The following is a 22,509-nucleotide window of genomic DNA, read 5'->3' as shown; positions in this document are numbered from 1 at the left end:
CATAAAAGTCTCCTTATGTGATGTTAAGATAATTAGAACTTGTTCTATACCATCCCTATCCAGTTAAGATAGTATATTTCTGGTTGATTAGGCATAACTAAGCATTGAATAAATGCTACTGAATTTGATTTTGTATATGTTCTTGTTTCTTCCCCAAACAGATAAACAATCAAATTTTGTATGGAAGAAGCCACCAAAATGCATCTGCCATTATTAAGACAGCCCCAACCAAGGTCAAGTTGGTTTTCATAAGGTAAGCCATGGACCTTTGATTCCCCTGAATTTCCTCAGATGCCTTTGGGAGTTTTTCATCCTTTATGCACCTACCTGGCTGGGCTACTCAGATTTATAGGTATTTGAGATGTCTGTTGCTATCATGTTAACAGTTGGCATTGTTGGCTGAGTGAAAAGTAGAGGACTTAGTGTTGAGAAGAGCTAGGAAGCGGGGCGGCTAGGTGGCACAGTAGATAGAGCACTGGCCCTGGAGTCAGGAGGACCTGAGTTCAAATCTGACCTCAGACACTTGACACTTACTAACTGTGTGACCCTGGGCAAGTCACTTAACCCCAATCGCCTCACCAAAAAAAAAAAAAAAAAAGAAGACCTAGGAAGAAGTCACATCATCTCTCTAGATGTGTCTTCTTATGTGGCCAAATGGAAATAACCATGTTGCCCTCCTCCCACCTCTGTGTCCTTGAGAATGAGATGCCCATAAACCTCAATGTGCAATTGAAAAATGAGTTGTCATTATTGCTCGTGGGCATGAGGCTCTTCTGGGCCTTTGCTCCTTCTCCCTTTTGCCATTGTCCTTCCGAGGACAAATGTTCCCTTCACCAGGCAACACTGACAAGACACAGGAGAGAAAATGCAGCTCCACTTGGCCTATGTTAGCAGCTCTAGCAAGTGATTTGTTTAGGGAGAAGTCACCCTAATTGGTTAAAATTGAATTCTGGAGTTTCTGAAGGCATCATTTATCCTCACTCCATTCTTAATTCTTTCCAGCTTCCTGAGGACAAGATCATAGACAGCCCAGGAAGGGAGGGGCCCTAAGTGTCTTAGAGTCTAACCTTTTGTTTTAGAGACAAGGAAACTTGAACCCATGAGGGTACACTGACTTAACTGTAATTATAGCAATAGCCAGTGGCAGGGCCAGTTTTCAACGTGGACCTCTTGACTCTAAATCTTGCATTTTTTCCATGCTTCATAATAAAAGAAAATGAGAATTTAGGGGGATTTTTTTCTCAGCTGTAAATTTGTGATGTGACTGGCTTTTCTCCTCAGATACAATGTGAGTTCTTTGAGAGCAGACACTGTAGCAACATCTGTTCTCATAATTGTAGAGTTGGGAGGTACCTCAGGGGTCATTTGGATTAACTCATGATTGAAGAGCACATTTTCTGAAGATGTTTCCTCCCACGAGAGGGAGCCCACTGTGTTCTGAGACAGCCATACTATTTTGCAATAGCTCTCACTCTTAGAGGGGGCCATTAGGTGGTTCAGTGGGCCTGGAGTCAGGAAGACCTGGGTTCAAAGCCAGCCTCAGACACTTACTAGCTGTGTGACCCTGGGAAAGTCACTTAACGTTGTCTGCCTCAATTTCCTCATCTTTAAAATGACCTGGAGAAGGAAATGGCAAACCACTCCAATATCTTTGCCAAGAAAACCACAAAATTGGGGTCATGTAGAGTCAAATATGACTGAAAACTACGAAACACTAAACAACTCATTCTTAGAAAGCTGGTTGTTGACATAAAGCTCAGATTTATCTCTGCTCCTTTTGCTGCGGGAAATGGCTGCTAATTCTACTAGAAACATAACCACTCTGATCCTCTGCCACCTGTAACCTGCCCTTGAATCTCAGCTCTCATATTGAGTCAGACTTCAGGGAGGTTAATTCCTTTCTCCAATGCTTACCTTTCACATGTACCGTCGGGATAACACAGTAAGTCTCACCAAGATCTCGTGTGAGCAAAGCGTTAATAAATTTGGACTTTAAAATGCCGCATAATTAGGATCCATGGTTATTACCATTAATGATGGAATCATTATTTATTTATTTATTTATTTTTGTTTTGTTGTGCAGGGAAATGAGGGTTAAGTGACTTGCCCAGGGTCACACAGCTAGTAAATGTCAAGTGTCTGAGCCCGGATTTGAACTCAGGTCCCCCTGAATCCAGGGCTGGTGCCTTATCCACTGCGCCACCTAGCTGCCCCTGGAATCATTACTTAAAAGAATTATATGGCACTCAGTGGCTCTGTGGATAAGCTTTCTGGAATTATTTAGGAAGATTTGAGTTCAAATTCTGCCATGGCTATTTTCTAGCTGTGTCACTATGCTCTTTCAGCTTCAGTTTCCTGATCTGTAAAATTGGGATTGTTTTGAGGATCAAATGAGATCCAAATTGTACAGCACTTTCTAAATCTTAAAGCAATATGAGCTATTATTTGGGTGCGGGGTGAAGGCAATGAGGGTTAAGTGACTTGCGCAGGGTCACACGACTAGTAAGAGTCAAGTGTCTGAGGCCAGATTTGAACTCAGGTCCTGCTGAATCCAGGGCCAGTGCTTTATCCACAATACAAGCTATTAGTAGTAATCCATCTGTATCTCAGTTGAATGGCTTGTGTTGTTGTGAAGGACAACACTGAATTCTAAAAGATGATTGCATGGAGTGAGTACATGTTCTTGGAGGTCCTACCAAACTGGCTGGACTAGACCAGGGTCTTGGTAAGGCCCAGCCTGTCAAAGTTGGTGCATGCTAGCAGCAAAGGTCTGGCCAGAATCTCTGGTTCTACTTTTTGGGCCAGTCCTTAAGTTGAAAAGGACCTTTGCTGTAATCAATTCCAATCTCCTTATTTTAGGTTGAGGAAATGTAGGCCAAATCAATCAGCAAACATGGATTAAGCATCTATTATGTGCCATTCACTGTGTTAGGTGCTATGGGAACAATAAGTACCTATAATGGAACGATTCCTACTCTCCATGTGCTTGTGTTCTAATGGGAGAGATAACAAGTCCCTATAAAAATACATACGCGATATATCTAAAGTTAATTAATATACACATTTTTATACAGGGCAGTTTACAGGGGGGGGCACTAGCAATTGGGGGGGTCAGAAGAAGCTGCTTCCAGAAGATGATTCCTGAGCTGCTTCTCCAAGGCATGGAGGGACTCTGAGGCAGTGCCAAAAAGGAGCCCGCGCCATCATGGAGGGCAGCCAGTGAAGGCTTAGAGCATTGGGATTAAGGAACAGAGTGAGTGGGACGGCTAGGGGGCGCCGTGGATAGAGCACCAGCCCTGGATTCAGGAGGACCTGAGTTCAAATCCAGCCTCAGACACTTGACACTTACTAGCTGTGTGACCCTGGGCAAGTCACTTAACCCCCATTGCCTCACCAAAAAAAAAAAAGAATTGGTCAAGTGGAAGCTTGAAAGCTAATGACTCCATGAGACACCAGGAAACAATAAAAACAAAATCAAAAGACTGACAGAATAAAATAGAAATATCTCATTGGCAAAACAACTGACCTGGAAAATAGATTGGGGCAAGTTGATTTTAGGATGGTGGTGCTGGAACTAGCACCTAGATCTCACTGAGAAGTCAAGTGCTCTTCCCTTCACATCACTTGGCTTTCTGTTTTCCCATCTAGTAACCTAATTACTACCATCTCCACACCCTTGCATGAAGCAACCCAGTTTGTTTTCAGTTAATTACAATTCTCCCTGGATTCCAAATGAAGTTCTTTCTGAGCCTGGAATGGAATTCCCAGTAGATGGTATGATTCATTTAAAGCAAAAACAAACAAAAATGCCAAAATGTCCATCATGAATCCCAGGAGCAAATTTGCCCTGGATATTGTAAATATCATGGACATCTTACCCTGGGAAGAAAACAAGGTGAGATTTCACAGAGGGCTAACCATTTGACTTCTCCACGGGGGGATGAGGGGGGGCTTGCTGACATCATATGCCCGTCAGTTAAATACCTAATATTTACAGATCTCCTAAAGTTTATAAAATGCTTTATAAATGTTATCCCATTGGCTCAGGGAGGGAGGTGCTGTAAGTCTTTCTTGCCCCATTTTATAGATGAGATAACTGGACTTTATTTGGGAGGCCCCCAAATTATCCAAAAGCCATTCAGTTATTGAAGGGAAACTATCATGCTCCTTGAGTTTTCATTGCTCTAGGTAAGACATTCTCCATTCCTTCAGTTGAACCTGATTTAATATGGACTCAAAGCCTTTCACTAGCCTAGTCACTGTCCTTTGAATGTTCTCCTTGTCTATGTCTTTCTTAAGCCATGACACCCAGAACTGAACACAGTATCTCCAAATGAGGACAGAGGGGCTATGAAAGCTTTCCCCTAGAATCTCTCAATATTTTAATGGATTCTAAGGTGACATTTACTTCCTGCCTGCCATGGCCAACTGTTGAGTCATATGAGTCATGACTGGGTCATTCCCTGAGTGGCATCCAGGGATTTAGCCTCAGACCAAGATGAAGCAAAGAAATTGAAAGGCAATCTAATGTGGTGGATATAGTGCTGCTGCTGGTATCTAGAAGACCTGGTTCAAGTCCCACCTTTGATGCTTCCTAGCTGTGTGACCTTGGCTGTGATTCCACACTTGTGTTTGAGCTTCTTCATTTATAAAATGGAAGGTTTATTTCCTGTAGTGCCTATCTCACAGGGCTGGTAGTCCTACAAGTGATTTGCAAGCCTTGAAGCATGATTATTGCCAGTTATCATTATTAAGTTTGATCCCTTGCATTATACAGTATAATAGAAGTATAATAGAGCATCTAATAGGTGAGTTCCTCCAACCTTTTGAGCTGATGTTTGTTTGGTTTGTAGTCATTTAATTGCTCAAATGGTTCTGAGAAATGGGGCGATGTCCTATTAACACTGGAAATAAGCTAAGGATTCACAAGCCCAGCAGAACAAGAAAATCTTTAAGTGCCTGTCACAGGTTTATGTATTTATTTTGTGATCAATTGTCAGGCAGAGGCAGCTAGGAGGTGTAATGGATAGAACACTAGCCCTAAAGAAGACCTGAATTCTAATTCTTTCACAAATTCTTCCTCTCTTTGTTGTTGTGGGTGAGTCACTTAAACTCTCCATGACTGTTTCCTCAATTGTAAAATGAGTTGTTGGACTTCAATTCTAACCCTGTATAATGGGGGTCACTGGAGCACCAACCTCATAGGGTTGGGCTGAGGATCAAATAAGACTCTATATGTTGCAGCAAAGAATATGTAGACAGTATAAATGGGAGCTGATCTCCAACATAGAATCTGTGCTGAGTCTTTTTTTGGGGGGGAGGCAATTGGGGTTAAGTGACTTGCCCAGGCTCACACAGTTGGTAAGTGTCATGTGTCTGAGACCAGATTTGAACTCAAGTCCTTCTGAATCCAGGGCTGGTGCTCTGTCCACTGTGCCACCTAGCTGCCCCATCTGGGCTGAGTCTTGACAGAATCTAGGAAAGAGAGGCCCTGGAAGTGAACAAGGAAAACATTCCCGTGTGGAATGTTGTGTGTGAGGAAAAGCATGAAGGCTTATGTACATAAGGGAGAATAAAAAGACCACAAGGAGGGGCAGCTGGTGGTGCAGTGGATAGAGCACTGGCCCTGGAGTCAGGAGGAACAGAGTTCAAATCTGGCCTCAGACATTTAACACTTACTAGCTGTGTGACGCTGGGCAAGTCACTTAACCCCAATTGCCTCACTAAAAAAAAAAGACCACAAGGAAAGCCTGGCCACAGAACAGATTTTTCTATTTGGCCCTGGAGGCAATAGGGAGCCCCTGTGATTTATGGAGAAGAGATCAGGTCCTTCTGGGTAGAGGACGCACTGGAGTCATGGAAGAGGACACAGGCCAAGGCACTTGAAAGCTATTCAGGTGTGAGACTCTGTGGCCTTGCCCTTCGGGGAGACTGAGTCAGTAAGCAAACCGGTAATGGAAGGATCTTAGGCGACTTCTGTAAGGCATTGCTACCTCCTACTATGAACACATTGCACTCTGCCTCGGGGGAGGGAGTATCCATAGGGTGACTTTGAGATACTGATGAATTAATGAATCCATCAATCTATAAGCATTTATTAAGGGCCTATATCTGAGGATATGGACAAAAATGAAACAGGTCCTGCCATTAAGGATTTTGTCAGGGGAGATAACCTATATTTATATCATTAAGTGTATGTATTTGTATAATAATTATACAATATGTTTCTGTAGTTATGATTTACATATGTAACATCACATTGAATGCAACCCAAAGGTCACCCTGGATGGGAAGGTACCATCAAGCCCAGAGAGGGCCTCCTGAAGAGCCTGGTGCTTGAGCTGTTAGCAGGCCAGCTTTAACACAAGATCAGGTGCATAGTCAGTACTTAAGTAATCTTTGTGGAGGGACCCATTGATTGAGGAGAGAGAGTATGCCAGGCCTGGGGCCAGCCAGTGCCAAGGCTGGGAGACCAGGGACAGAGCCTTGTGTGGGAGGGAAGGGGCAGCTGGCCACATCCCTCTGCTTGAAGAACTTCAGGGCTAAAGCCAGCAGGACACAGGTGCTGAGTCTTTAGCTAGCTTTTGCAGGTAGAATATGCCTAGACATGACTCCCGACTCCCACTAAGTGTGAGACCATAGCCCCTTGGACTCAATAAAGTGCACACACGGGGCTCTCCTACAATTTTAATTACGAAAACGAGAGGGGCTGATGTGTCCAGTCGATAGAGTGCCGTGGCTACAGATCCCCCTCTGGCTGTGCCCCTCGTCCTCAGCAGAGCTTGACAGCTGGTATTAAATCTTGTTCCAGGTCTGCATTTCCTATAGCCTCCTTCAGGCCCGGGAGGTTTCACCCCCGCATACGCTCTCCACGTGTAATTAAGTAATGGAGACTGAGCTGTTGTACATGACAGTTAATTTTGGATAGCGGGGGACGCTAATACAGGAGCTGCGGGCAAGACCATTAATCTCCTTGGATCCTTGCCCTGCCAAGTAGAGCAGCTCATTCTTCATTGTAGTAACCCAGCCTTTCCCCCTGCCCTGAGATCAGGGCAGGCGTGAACATCCTCCCACCAGCTCACATGGGCCATCCGAAAGCCCAGGGCTGCCGCATGTGATGTATGTCCAGGGGACCTGTTATGTCGAGCACATCTGGATGGGCCAGAAAGAAGCACTCTAGGATATTACAATCCATATGTCCAGGGCACCATGAAGGGGGAGACGTGGGGTGGCTGGCCCAAGCTCTAATGATGTGAAAAGGAGACAGAAAGGGACTGTGTAAGCTAGGTACACTCAGCAGCACCTTGCTAATTTGCACTAATGACTCACAGACCCATTGTGGATTACAGGCTAATTAGGATGTGAACAAAAACAACTGTTTAAAAAAAAAAAAACCGGGGAGCAAGGACGTGATATTGCAGAAATCTGCACCATTGTAGACAGAAGAGCAGTTAATTAAAAACACTGCCTGCCTTGTAGCCTAATGGCTGTCTCTAATTACCTTATCACAGCCCTCCCAGCTGAAGCTAGTGGTCAGTTCCAATTTATCAGAATTGCTGATAGATTCTTAGAGAAACTTGCTCTAGATCCTTTATGAGGGAAAGGGGAAGACATGGAGAGATTTACTATATTTACCAATTGAGAAATCTTTGCAAATGGTTATGTGAAAGGCTTTTCTTCTCATTATGAAGCACATGATGCCATTTTAAGGCCGCAACATGGTGTGCTGAAAGACTCAGCCAAATGGATCAGTTAGCTTCTTTAGATAAGATAGGAGCTGGGGGCAGCTAGGTGGCTCAGTGGATTAAAGCACCGGCCATGGATTCAGAAGGACCTGAGTTCAAATCCGGCCTCAGACACTTGACAACTGACTAGCTGTGTGACCCTGGGCAAGTCACTTAACCCTCATTGCCTGCACCAAAAAAAAAAAAAAAAAAAAAAAAAGATAAGATAGGAGCTTCCTTCCATATACAGGATGACTGAACAATACTGAGCAGTATCAGTGACTGGTATTGAAAGATACAAATCTATGGTGTCAGGCCGGAAGAGACAGGAAGGGAAAGAAGGTTAAGAATATTATTAGATAAAACCATAAAAAAAAAATACACAGGAGGTGGGGAAAAGCAAGTTAAGGAGGGGATGGCTGCAAATGGGGCAATTTTGTTACAACCATGTTAAATTTAACTCTTAAAAATAGCGTTCACCAAAGATCATGGTTTTCTATACACAGATCTATGCTATTTTGGTTTTTCAGTGATAATCTAATTAATAATAAAAGTGAATTTTTTGTTAAAGCTACTAACGAAGTCAGAATCCAGGGTCCATCCAAATATAGAGTCAGCCAGACAGAATGAGGCACAATGAAATCATATTGTATACACATCTCATCATCATTGCATCTCACAGTAGGAAGGACTGGCCTAGTTAACACATGTCTCAGCAAAACATAGTTTTAAGTCTAACTATATATCATTGGGGGGGGGTGGTAATGAGGGTTAAGTGACTTGCCCAGGGTCACACAGCTAGTAAATGTCAAATGTCTGAGGTCAAATTTGAATTCAGGTCCTCCTGAATCCAGGACCAGTGCTTTATCTACTGCGCCACCTAGCTGCCCCCCAAGTCTAGCTATATATTACACAAAATTTCTAAGATATTTAATCAGGATACCTGGCATCTAAAGTGGGAAGGTTTTTTTTTTAATAACTCTAGTCATAGAAGCATTAATTTAGCACTAGAAGTGATGTTAGTTGTCATCTAGTCCAAACCCCCTCATATTTGACAGAGTTGTATATGACTTGTCCAACAGGTGTTAAGTACCAGAGCTGGTATACATACCCAGGTCCACTGACTGTTTCTTTGTATTTTTATTTTTCAAAATCTTTTTTTATTTAGAACTTCTCACACAACAATATATTTCCATATTTATAGCAGAAAACAAAAATACTTGGTTTATGAAACCATGAGTCTCCATTTCATTCTGCTTTCTCCTCCCCAAATATTTCCATCTTTTTTTCACACCCAAATGAATCCTTCTTTTTCATCCCTTAATTTTTTTTCTTTTTTTAGAACATCCTCCCAGGATCAAACTCTAGGGAATATTATGGCCAATCAAATGTTTATTTAATAAATTCAACACATTTTTTAAAACTGTCCTTGTCTGTGCTTCCTTCTGAACTTTATTTATTTAAAAAACTTATTTCAATTACTTTTTGCGGGGGAGGGCATCACTATTGCTAACCTCTGCCTAACTCTACCTCATTCAAAACATAGGAAGAAAACAAACCATTATACCAACTAAGCAAAGACAATCAAGCAATATAAATACACTTAGTGGCCATTTCCAAAATTCTTGGTATCCAGCAGCACCTCTGTAAGAAAATGATTAATATACTTCTTCCTAGGTCTTCTGGAGAGATAGGTAGACATTTCCTTTATCATGGTTCCTTCAAAGGTGTTGTCCTTGAATAAATTATTCTCCTGCTTCTGTTCACTTCATTCTGCATTTTTACTTCTTAGGATTCCAGGGATCATTTGTTAGTGTCCATTACATTTATATACCACTGATTATTCAGCCATTCTCTAATTGATAAGCACCTCCCTTAGTTTTCAGTTCTTTTTTTTTCCCTTTTCATCCTCTTTGAGATTGGAAATTTGTTTTGTTTACTATTATTCCTTCCCTGTTATCTCTATTCCCCACTGTCCCAACCTGTTTGTCTTTTGAGTCTGATGTATCTTTTTATGCCAAAGTGTGTGTGTGTAGGGGGCGGGGGGTTTCAGCCTTTTTTTGTTCACTTCACGTAAGATTATGGTTCACTTGGTGGTACCTTCTCCTACTCTTTCCTCCAATTTTGTATGCTGTTTTTCTCACACATTCCAAAAATGACAAATGGCATGTCCTTTTCTTCCTGCCCTCTCCACTAGTATATTCTTCTTCTTCTTTTTTTAATTTAGTGAGGCAATTGGGGTTAAGTGACTTGCCCAGGGTCACACAGCTAGTAAGTGTTAAGTGTCTCAGGCCGGATTTGAACTCAGGTACTCCTGACTCCAGGGCCGGTGCTCTATCCACTGCGCCACCTAGCTGCCCCTAGTATATTCTTTTTACCCTCCCTTCTTGTTCCCCTCTTAAAACCCTCAGGACAGAACTTGTCCACCTCCCATATCTTCTTTTTTTAATTAACTCCCTCAATACCTTTTGAAGACATTAGGCTTCTGAAAGGACAATTGTTTCTTCTTCCCTCATTAGAACATTAGCACTGTATCATTAAATAGTTAACTTTCCACATAATCAAATAACGACAACAAAAAAATCTTTTTGGTTTGTCTTTACTCTTATATTTATAATTCAAAGTTCCTACTCAGTTCTAATCTTTTCATGAATGTTCAATAGACCTATTAAAATTCCATTTTTTTTCCTCTGTACTATTTTTGTTTTTTGGTGAGGCAATTGGGGTTAAGTGACTTGCCCAGGGTCACACAGCTAGTGTTAAGTGTCTGAGGCCAGATTTGAACTCAGGTCCTCCTGAATCCAGGTGCTCTATCCACTGCACCACCTAGCTGCCCCCCTCTGTACTATTATACTCAATTTTTCAGGGGAAGCTATCATATTTTGAAATTTTGATTTCCAAGATCTTCTCTCATTTATTTAGATGTTGCTGTGTCTTGCATGTCCTGATTACTATTTCTTAATACTCAGACTCCTTTCTAGCTACTTGAAATATTTTGTTGTATTGTGGAAGCTCTGGAATTTGGCTTTGACATTCAGGGGTTCCCAACCTCTTTCATATCATGGGTCTCTTTGGCAGTCTGGTGGAGCCTATAGACCCCTTCTTAAAATAATAATTTGAATAACAACAAAAATAAAACAAAGGATGATAAAGGAAAATAATTATATTAAATTGCAGCTATCAAAATTTTAAATAAGTTCAGGTTTCAAACTAAAAATATCTACCCTATACTAATGAAATATAGGTCCTGGATTTTTAAAAATTGTTGATATGAGATTTTAGTCAAATGATGTAATAATATATTAGTAGCTCATAATAGACTACCTATCTGTTATAGTATTATCAATTGTTATACTCTCCATAATGCTTAGAAGAGAGCTAAAACAGATGACTTTGAATTTGCATCTAACTCCAGAAACAATCACTTGTTATGTGGGGTATTTACCCAGCCTATATTCCCAGCCTTTAAAGTACTTCCAGGCTAGTCAAGAGTTGACACTGACATTATAGTTTTAAACCATTGGCAGGTAATAAGAAAGAGGCAATTATTTATCACATCTTTAATTTTACTACTGCAGTCCCAGGCTTCCCTTCTATCCATTGTGCTCTACCCCAAATGAGCTTTGATGTGGTTCTTTTTTCATTTTTTCAATAAGCATTTATTAAGCTCTTTTTGTTATGTATTCTTCTTCCTAAATATTGCCCTAGTTCCTTGGATGGCAATGATAAATATGGATAAATCCCAGCCCCCATGGAGGTTACATCCATTGTGGGAAAACAATGTATATGCAGATTAAAAAATACATATTATGTGCCTATAAGCAGTCAGTAAGTATTAATTTGGCACTATCTGCCAAGCATTGGGCTAACAGTGAAGAAAGAACTAAAAAGTGAAAATAGTCACTTCCCTAAGTGAGCTTATACTCTAATAAGAGAGATAATATACACTTAGATGAATTTATGCATGATATGTATAGAATAGAGGTAACGTCCTCTTAACAAGGAAGGCACTAGTAGCTGATGCATCCAAAGAAGTTCTCTTACAGAAGGTGATACTCGATCTGAATCTTGAAGGAAGCTAGAGATGCTAAGAGGCAAAGGTGAGAAGAAAGAACATGCCAGGCATGAAGGTGAAAATTAAAATAGTGTGCATAAGATATATGTGGCAGACAGTGTGACTAGCTAGAACAAGTAGACACAATCTTTTACAATTAACATGTCTGAACCTCAGTTTCTTTATTCAAAAAAGGGGATAAAAATATCACCTAGGTTTTTGTGAAATGACTTAATATATGTCAAGAATTTTGTAAACCTTAAAGTGACTAGAGTTGATTGCTGCTGTCATTGTTCCTGCTTCTAGCTTTGGGCAGAACCCTCGGTAGCTATTGGGAGAAACTAATTATGCCTTTTTTTAGGTGACATGAAGGGTAGGTAGCCAGGTAGAGAGGAGGATAACGCATAGAAAAAAGGGAGGTAGTTAATACAAACCAAAAGGAAATGAAGAGGAAGAAATATGGTGAGCTGAGGAGGGGGACACCACAAGGAGAATTAAAAAACATCTGTGCCCTTAGGCCTTTAGCAAAAACTTACTTATGTTCTGTGGTTTTGTTTTTTCCTTAACCAAAAAAAAAAAAAACCCAAAACCCACCAGTCTAAGCATCTTTTCCGCCACACTACTGACAGCTCTAATTATTTTCAAATTGCCCCTGGGCCACCTTCCCAAAATGCAGGCCCAGATGCAAAGGTGCTCCCAGCGGCCTCGTTAGCAATTTCCATAGCTGGGAAAAAGCATGTAAAAAGTTCATGGTGACACTGTCATTGAACTTTTCATTCAGATTCAGCATATTTTACTACTTAGCAGATTATTCCAGTTTCTATGATGAAAATCCTCTCTGTATATGGATTCCAAAAATCACTGGATGAGATAGAGGGAGAGACAGAGAAGAAAGAGGAGGAGAGAGGAGAGGGGAGGGGAGGGGAGGGGAGGGGAGGGGAGGGGAGGAGAGAAAAGAGACAGGGTAGTTAAGAAAGAGATATAGTAGGGGAAAGGGAGAGGGAGGCAGGGATAGAACAAAGAGAGCCCTCAGTATACTGGGCATCTGGTTCAAATGAAATTGCGTTTTTCCAAAATGCTTTTTTCCCCCCAGTCTGGCTTTCTAAAGACTGCGACAAGTGTCAAGTTCTCTCTTTTTTCCTCCCTTTCTTGAAGTTCTTTAGAGAAGCATAAATATTTAATTCTAACAGCCACTGATGTGTCAAGTCCATTTGCCAGCATTTAGTAGCGATTGTCTTGGAAAGGGAAGTGAAGAATATAATTTTTCCATTCCCTGGTCTTCTCGGCATCCCACTTGGATTCCAACATGTCAGCTCTGGTTCTTACAATATAATGACATTTTGTTAAATGGCCCAAAAAGCCAGACTCTGGGTTCTGAGACGTGAATTTCCACGTGGCAATGTTTAGGCTACTTTGAAAAGGGTGATGATTTCTAACATTTGACTGGGATGGTCTTTAGAAAACCACTCAAGCATTTTCTATGTCACACTTTCATTTTGAAGAAGGCTTAAGATAGTCCTATCCTGACTTATCACAGAATATGTCAAATGTAAGAATGAAAAGTGGAGACATTGTCCTATTTCTCTTGCACCCTGCCACCTTGGGCCCCTCCCTGCCTTTATCCATTAATTATCCACAGCTCTCCTTTCATATTTTTATCCATTGTACTAGAAGGGACCTTATAGGCCATTAACTCCAGTTTTTATCAATGAGTGAACTGAAACAAAGGTGAAGTGACTTGCCTAGAGTCACATAGCTAGCAATTGTCTGAGGCTGGATTTGAACTCAGGTCTTCTCGATGAGCTCCAGAGGTGTCTCCATTGTGCCCCCTATCTGTAATCTGCAGACTTGGGCTTAAATCCTGACTCCTAAGCTCAAGGGGATGCCTTTGCACTGGCTGTCCCCCATCCTTTGAGTCCATTTCCTCTTCACCCCCATCTCTTGGCTTCCCCTTTCTGGTCACCGCATCCATATCTTGTATGTACCAGTCATTTGTGTGTTGTCTCACCCATTGGAATGGAAGCACCTTCAGGGCAGGGTCTGGTTCTGCCTCCCTTTGTTTCCCCCATACCTACCCCAGAGCTTGGCACTAGGCAGGCTGCTTGCTGAGTGACTTATTGCCCAGCCTTGCTCAGGAGTGTTTATAGAGCTGAGAGGCACCATTTTCTCCTCTGTATTCCCCAGCAAAGGTCTGTGTCGGGGATTTTGTTTTATCGGCACTGCCTGTTCCTGTCAATTTGAAATATGCTGCCCGGGCCAGCCTCCCTCCCCCAGAAGGAGGTGTGGGAGAGCCATCAAGGAAGTGGCAGATGGATATAAACTGTGACTTTTTAGAGCATCATTTCCCCAACCCACTGGGAATAATCAGAGGTTTTTATTATAGGAAGCAAAACCAAATTTCATATGGGCTTTAAAGGACATTGCAAACCCCCCTTATTGTGCAGAAATCACTGAGTTGTGTCAGGACAGTTCAGGGCCACTCATTCCCCTCCCCACAGTGTCCCCATTAAGATTTATATGTGGCCATGTCTTTAAAAAGCAGTCACCTTAGCACAGAGTGGAAAGCCATCCGCTTTATCACCATCAAGTAGTCTGAAGCTCAGAAGTAAGTATGGCCCATCGAGTGTCCTCTTTGGGCCCATCCTCTTGCTTGGGGGTGGCTGTGAGGAGCCTGCATTGGAATGAATGAATGAAGAGCAATTATTGAACACTTGCTGTATGCCAAACTCTGTGCTAAGTCCTGATAGAAAAATAAGCAAGCAAGACCCCACCCTTAATGAACTTAAATTCTAATGGGGGCAGGAGAAGCAAGGAGGGAGAGGCAACAGATAAGGGACCTATACAGGTGGAGAGGGGAAAGTATATGTGCGCAGGGGCATGGCTTTGTAAACTCAGACAAATCACATAATATCTCTGGGCCTCAGTTTTCTCAAGAAATGGGTATAATACCGTGAGTATCTTTCTCCTACTCCCCGGGGTTCTTTTGGGGCTGCCTTGAGGTATCATCTGCAAAACACCAAACAGATGTCAACCATTGTCATTTTTTCCTGGTCCACTATTAGTCTTAGGAGTACTTCTACCCCTTAAGTTCTACTCTGAGCATCTCTGGATTACTCATCTCTTGTGAGCTATTAACTACTAAGGGACAAAGGAAGTTTGATGGAGCCACAGTGAGTGTGGCCCTCCTATATGGCGGTACCATCGTAGATTCTCTCTGGTAGAGACAAGGAGGGCCCAGCAGGGTCACCCCATATTGTCACCACAATCAGGAAGGCAGGACAGGTGGTCCATAGGGCTGTATTGCCCATAGCTGGGAATACCTAAAAGGTTGGCAATGCTCTCAAAAGGAAAAGAAAAATCAGAAGACAGATGAATTTGAAGGGAATGATGATGAACTCTGGCAGGCAGTAGGTGATACAGTAGTAACTTATTCTCTGTAGCAGTTTTCATTTGAAGACAAGGTGATCATTGGCTGGGGATGTTGGAGGAGGGCTGTCTGTTCAGGCCCTGGTTGGAATGGATGCCCTCTTGGATTCCTTTGAACTGGGAGTCACTAGCACTCGATGTTTGCTGGGTCCCTGGAAGGGATCTCATCCTTTATTGGTCAAAGGTGTTAGACATCTTTAGTTACAGTCTCCACCCAGCAGCATGGCGGTAAGGGTGTTGGGTCACTGGGCCAGTGACAGCTATATCCTTGACAACATCTTCTCAGTCCTTCCCTAGGTTTGCCTGTGCCAAAGTCATAGGATTCAAACAAAGACTGTGGGATCCTTGTGTCTAGCTGGGAAAACAAGCTAATAATTATGTCAGAAAAATAACGATCAAAACTGAGGGCTTTGGGGGAAATTTTTAGATTAAAATGCTTTTAATGTCACACTCTGCTAATATCTTGCTTAATTTTTTAAAAGCATTTGTGTCTTTTATTTATTCTTTGTTTTAAAAGATGACTCCCTGGGTATGAGAAGGTAGAAAAAGGTCTATGGAAGCCAAGATAGAGAAATGTTCAACCTGAATTCAAATAATGCCTCATTTACGAGTTAACCCTTTGGCCCTACACACATCCCTTAATGTCTCTCAGCCTCAGTTTTCCCTTTTGTAAAATTTAGAAAAGAATCCTTCCTGCCTCATAGAATTTTTGTGAGAATTCAATTAGATAAGATATAGAAAGCGTCTTATAATATGTTTCCGTAAGTGTTATTGTTATCATCATTAAAATGTATTTCAGAGAAAATGAAAGTGTGTAGTGAACTAATACAATGAAGACCAGGGATTCTTAGGTGAAGATGATCTTGGTGGGTAAGCAGAAAAGGAAACCCAGAGTCTGCTGCCATGGGAGCTGTGTCTAAAGGGTAGAATAGTCTGGGGAACCTTAGGGAAGGAGGATTCTGGATCAAAGCATTAACACGAGTGCCAGACTGTGAATGGATATTAACCAATGCAGCCAAGGGCAAAGGGCTAGTGTTGGGGAATCCTGAGACCTGAGGTCAAGGGGGAGGGAGATATCATATTTAAAGAGCAAGGGCAGGAAGCAGAGTCTAACCAGCTGATATGTGTCTGTTTCCTGGATCCTTGGGGAGGTGTAGGAACTCCCTCAGTCCATTCAAGGACCACTGTGTGCCCCCACAGTTAGACTTGGCCACGGCTTGGTCCCTGGCTTGTGAATCGGCCTGGTTTCTTTGAAGAAGAGCCTGAGTCCATCCAACAACTCTCACAGGCTTTGAGGTAATTGTCTCCATCACATGTTCCAAACGAGCACCCCAGGAGAAGTGACTGCCCCAGAAAATTTCCACCCAACTGGCAGCCAGTGAATTCCCACAGCCAGTTTGCGCCTCACCCTGCTAAACAGGTTTCAGCCCCATCTGTTGTTCTGTAGCTGGGGATATGAGAAAGGTAGAAAGAACCTGCCCTTCACAGTACTGACTTTCTGCACACTGTGGCCTTCCCCATCAATCACCCTGCCTGCAGTTGTGCTCCCAAGCCCAGGATTTACTGAGCACTCCATCCCCATCATTCGCAGTTATTGATATGCAAGAAATGAGGATGAGCCAGTATGAGGCAACCGGCCAGTACAGCAGCTCCTCCCTTCTCTGTTCCTGCCAAAATAACTCCCAAGCATTCAGTGGGAACTTACAGATCATGAGCCCCCATTCCAGTCTTTTTTCCCCAACAGTGCTAAATGAACTGCTCCTTGATCCTTCAAATAAGCTTGATTTTTGTCAGTGTTTTTTCTCTTTACCAGTGTAGATCACAGTCTGCTATAACATAGTTCATCATTGTAGTGCACTGTCTTAGAGTGCTGCTGTTTGAAAAATGCATTACCTTCCAGCCCACTTGGTTTTGAATAAACCTGGCTTAGCTGCGCTAGTGCTTGGATGATGGACATGCAAGTAATTCATCACTGGGCCTTGATTTGAAACCTTTCTAACTTAACAGGAGCTGCTAGACCTTGCATTGTGCTGGCATCACATCAGGGTTGCCTCTATCTCACCACATGTAGCACCTGGTGTGTAATAGGTGCCTAATTAATGCTTGTTGATGGATTAAATGAAGCATTAGAAAAGAAGTATAATAGAGAAAGGGCATCCATGCATTTATCTTTTTTTTTTTTTTTTAGTGAGGCAATTGGGGTTAAGTGACTTGCCCAGGGTCACACAGCTAGTAAGTGTCAAGTGTCTGAGGCCGGATTTGAACTCAGGTCCTCCTGAATCCAGGGCCAGTGCTTTATCCACTGTGCCATCTAGCTGCCCCGCATTCATGCATTTATAAAATTAACATGTTATTAATCAATTAAAAAGTGTTTTTGAGGGTTGAGGCAGTGTTGCAAAGTGGCAAGAATACTGACTAGAGACTTGGAAGTCCTGAGTTCAAATCCCATCTCTGATGTTTCTTACCTAGATAGGCGGGTCCCTTCATCTTCTTTAGTTGACTTCAGTTTTCTCATCTGTAAAATGAGGGAATAAGCTAACTCTAGATTTATGATTCTGTTAAATACTTGCTCTGTGCCAGATAGATGGTAGACGCTAGGCATCCAATGGCAAAAGGGAGAGAATCTCCTTTCTCAAGTAACTTACACTTTTTCAGGAAAAGATGTTTTAACATGTTGACTTATTTGTATGTGTGGGTATACCATGTACAAATGTGTTGTATATGCATATTGGATACACATGGGTATATTCAAAGTACATACAAAATAGAACCATTTCACTGGGAAGGGGGAGCTACTCACAGTCAGGAAAGACCTCAGGTAGACCTGAGTGGAATTTTGAAGGAAACTAGGGATTCTGAGAGGCAGAAGTGAGGAAGGAAGGTGTGCCAGTCTTGGAGAACCAAGGGTGGAATGAGCTGCCTGAAAGTTGACCAGGTGACTCTTGTACCAGCCCATGCTTGATTTCCCATTTAAGATGTGTTGTAAGGGACGGCTAGGTGGTGCAATGGATAAAGCACCGGCCCTGGATTCAGGAGGACCTGAGTTCAAATCCGGTCTCAGACACTTGACACTAGCTGTGTGACCCTGGGCAAGTCATTTAACCCCCATTGCCCCGCAAAAAAAAAAAAAAAAATGTGTTGTAGCCTGGGAAGCCCATATGCACCCTACCTTTTGGTGGTGCTTACTAGTACTCTAGTCCCCTGGCTCCAGTGGAGGTCTTCAAATAGGGGCTGGAGGAATATCTGAAAGAGGAGACATTTATTTTTTCAGGTCTAGGTTGGATTTGCTTTAGTCAGCAAGAATGGGCTCATTCCTATCCTCATCATTTCAATGATATGAGAAGCTCCCTGCCTAACATGTCTATTTATACTCCTAAAAGATTTGCATGCTTGAGAATATATATGTATATGTAATGTGTATATCTATATACATATACATCTGTCAGTCTAGCTATCTATTTCTCTATCTATCCATCTATTTATCTATCCTCTATATCCCAGTAGTTCTGTGTACCACAAACTATGAGATAAGTCCATGATACCAGCATTTTCCCATTTCATACCAGCAATTTCCCCTTTTATACATAGTGTACTGATTTTGCCTTTTTTAATGCTTCCCAGAAACGAGGATGCAGTCAACCAGATGGCCGTTACACCTTTTCCATTACCAATCAGCTCCCAGTCTTCTTTTGAGGTAAGGTCATTCTTGATCCACTTTTGGGACATTAGGCAAACTGATCATCATTTTGTTCTACAGTAAAAATTAAAGGACAATCTGAAATTTTCATTCCAGCTTGGATCAGCCTCCATTTTTCTCCCATTATGCAGCATATGACAAGGTCAGAGATTAATAACTAGAGGAGACCTTAGATGACTTCTAGTCTGGTCATCTGATTTTAAAGATAAGGAAACTGAGGCCAAGAGATGTAAAATTATTAGCCCAGGATCCCACAGACAGAAAGTGACAAAACGAGGCTTCATACTCATCGTCCTTGACTCTAAGCTCAATGTTCTTCCATGGAGTGTCATGATTGCAAGTTTCATCATTAAGGGACTTCTCCCACTCCTGAAAACAGTGCAGCCATGAGGTTTGGCTCTGAAATAATACGCGGATCTTTTTGTTATTTGTTAAAACACAATAGGACTTGGATATTTAAAAGATTCCTATGTCTTGTGCAAACATTCCCATTAGTGGGATGGAGGAGAGGAATGACCACTGGGACTCTGTCCTTAGTCCAATGGTACTGCTAATAATTCAAGTGTTTCTTGATCTCTTCTTTGGGAATGGCCTTCAGTCTTTGGGAAAGCTTTCATGGTTTCTAGAGAGAGGCAGTGAGGTGAGTCTGAATCTTGCTTCTACTGGATGTGTGACTCTGGGAAAGTAACTTAGCTTCTCAGCTGATTCTCTGGGAATATACTAGTTCATTCTCAGCCTCTTCCAAATAAATATTTAACTCTGCACTTGATACATTCCAGGGATACTCCCAATACATTTAAGGCTGAATATTGTTACATCTTTATCTCATTCTTTTTAAAATGTTCTAGTGTTTTATAACATACACAACTTATGCATGAATATGATTCATAACCAATTAACATTTATCAAGCACCTCCCATGTGCCACTTTGCTATTAATCCTGTGCCAAGCTAAAGGGATATTGGAACAAAACAACCTATACTCTAAAGAAGCCTATATTGTAATAGGGAAGACCACAAGGATTATATATACTGTATCATTTTAAAGGAGCCAATAGGAATTATCAAATAGGAGAGTGACATGGTTAGACTCATAGGAGTACACAATCAAAGCATTTTTTACTAGTAGTTCTTGTGATCCACAACTTTGGGTTAGATGCCTATCTTTTACTTCCTGTATAGCTTTGTGGGCATTTAGCTATTGGTTATTTTTCCCAGAAGAGAAGTTATGGAAAACCCTTGCTTCTTGCCATCACATCACAACTGTCAAAGTGTTCTGAAAGGATCAGATTAAAGGTATGATACAAGGTTTTTCATCACATAATTAATGGAGAAATTGAGACCCTGCAGGGCAAACCCAATCTCCATCTACTCAGAGGGGCTGTTTATATACAAACATCTTTGCTCCTTCCCCCTCCCCCTGCACCCCCACAGAGAGAACCGGATGGTCCCATGATATTTTGAAAAGACCAAATTCTTCCATTGTATTTATACTGTCTTAGACCAATATTTTGCCTTTTGTGGACTGCTTGGGCCTGGCCACCTACGAGTTTCACACAGAAACTTCATCCTTGCCCTTGGGGTGGGGCTTTATGGAATTTTCTAAGTCTACTGTTTTAGCAATGACAGCTTTTTGGCTGATAAAGGGGTTGTGGGTCAGGGGCAGAAGCCAATGGTGCATCAAAGAGGAAAATTCAAGCAGGTTCTGAAAGCTGCTGACTCCTGTACACCCACATTGAGTGGAATCACATCTTTGGTGTTCAGTGGCTTGTGTGTTTTTGTTTTGTTTTGTTTTTTTAAGGTTCTTACCTGAAAAGCTCTTTACACATGCTCTCATGCCAAAACAAAGCTGCATCTGCTCCCCACCAAGCCAGCTGTCTGGGGTTCCCTTCCCTTGTGTAATGCCAGCTTTGTTCTCCTCGGGGAGACTCATTCCTTCATTCATTCTTCTTGGTCCCTAGACCAAAAACCCTTTAAAGCCCCTTTTATCTCTTGCCCTGAATTCACCACTCTTCTATACCCCCAGATTGTACTAATTGATCTCGTGCTAATTTTCTTCTGGAGCTCGATTTCTCAGGTGCCTTTCTGCTTTTCATCATGATAGAGATGGAAAAGTAGCCATTAACAACCTTATAAACTGAAGCTTTTTAATCAATGGATGTTTCTGTTTTTAAAATCTTAATAGTATTTTTTCCAATTCCATGTAAAGACAGTTTTCAACATTCATTTTAGTAAAATTTTGAGTTCCCAATTTTTCTCCTTCTCTCCCACCTCCCTAAGACAGCACACAATCTGATATAGGGTATGCAGTATAATCATGTCAGACATATTTTCAATCAATGGATTTTTCTTCAGGGCAGCTATGGGCTTCAGGGGTTTGAACAGGGGACTGGGCGACCTGAGTTCAAATACTGTCTCAGACACTTACTAGCTATGTGACCCTCGGCAAGTGCCTTAAGTACCTCTACCTCAGTTTCCTCATCTGTAAAATGAGGGGTTTGGCTTTTGAAAGCCTTTCTGCTTCTAAATCTATGATTCTAGATAGACTATTTGGCAAAAAAAAACCAGTAAGCTCAAAATGTATTTTGTTCAGGGGTTGGCAATTGGACACTGCCAATTCAGGCAGTGTCAAATTCCAAAGTTGTTTAATAACTGCAAGTGGCAGGGGGGATGATTTTGAAAGCTGTGATCTGGGCCAGCCCCAGGGAAGATTATAAACCTTATTTCTTTAGCTAGGCCCTTATCTCTCAACCAGCTGGACTCTCAGCTACCGTTTTTCCCAGTACTATGGCTCATCCTCAGTTTTGGCTACCTGCTACTCTCTATGAGCTGATGATAGGTGTAAAGCCTCCCCTCCTGGATTCATATTTTAAAAGTTATACTAACAGCACACACAGGTAATGTAATCATGGACTTAGAACTAGGAAGGACCCAACAGCCTCTCATTTTACTGTGGATAAAACATAAAGGTGGCATGACTTAGCCCAAGTTATACAGGTAATGATCATCAGAACTGGCATTGAGACCCACCTGTTAGACACCAAATGCTGTACTGCTTCTGCTCTATGCATGTATTCAGATCAAAGGATCAAAAATATTGCAATGGGAGGGACCTTAGAAGCCACCTAGTCCAATCAACTCCCCTCATTTTACCCATGAAGAAACTGGTGTCTACCCTGCAGAAATGACTCCTCTAATGTCTAAAGAAAAGACATAAGCCTCACTTCTCTGATTCCATATTAGAGTGTTTTTCTAACTGTACCGTATTGCCTCCTTATCAGGGAGGTTGATAATCATTAATAAGCATTTACTAAATTCTTCCTGTTTACCAGACTCTCCTAAGGAGCAGAGATCCATAAAAACTCCTCTTCCCATCCCCCATGCCTAAAGTCCCCACTCATTTTCTCATGAGAAGCAGTCACCATGAGAACTATCAATGCTTACCTCTTCCATACCTACTGCTTTCTCTATTTTTTCTTTTATTTTGGCAGGGCAATGGGGTTAAGTGACTTGCCCGGGGTCACACAGCTAGTAAATGTCAAGTGTCAGAGGCCAGATTTGAACTCAGGTCCTCTTGAATCTAGGGCCAGAGCTTTAACCACTGCGCCA

The 22,509-nt window shown here is 41.9% G+C and overlaps 1 protein-coding gene across 2 annotated transcripts in view; it reads left to right on the top strand.

Moving 5' to 3' along the window:
- Positions 1 to 22,509, top strand: part of PATJ (PATJ crumbs cell polarity complex component) — a 320,690-nt gene that overhangs the window by 224,910 nt on the left and 73,271 nt on the right. For both annotated transcript variants that reach the window (XM_044002310.1, XM_044002309.1), the window contains 2 exons: positions 162 to 253; positions 18,826 to 18,898. In XM_044002310.1, the coding sequence (XP_043858245.1) occupies positions 162 to 253; positions 18,826 to 18,898 (165 nt within the window). The remainder of the gene's footprint in view (positions 1 to 161; positions 254 to 18,825; positions 18,899 to 22,509) is intronic.

This window comes from Dromiciops gliroides, chromosome 4 (assembly GCF_019393635.1).
Source record: "Dromiciops gliroides isolate mDroGli1 chromosome 4, mDroGli1.pri, whole genome shotgun sequence".
In the NCBI taxonomy this organism is placed as follows: domain Eukaryota; kingdom Metazoa; phylum Chordata; class Mammalia; order Microbiotheria; family Microbiotheriidae; genus Dromiciops; species Dromiciops gliroides.
This window is presented reverse-complemented; position numbering and strand designations above follow the sequence as displayed.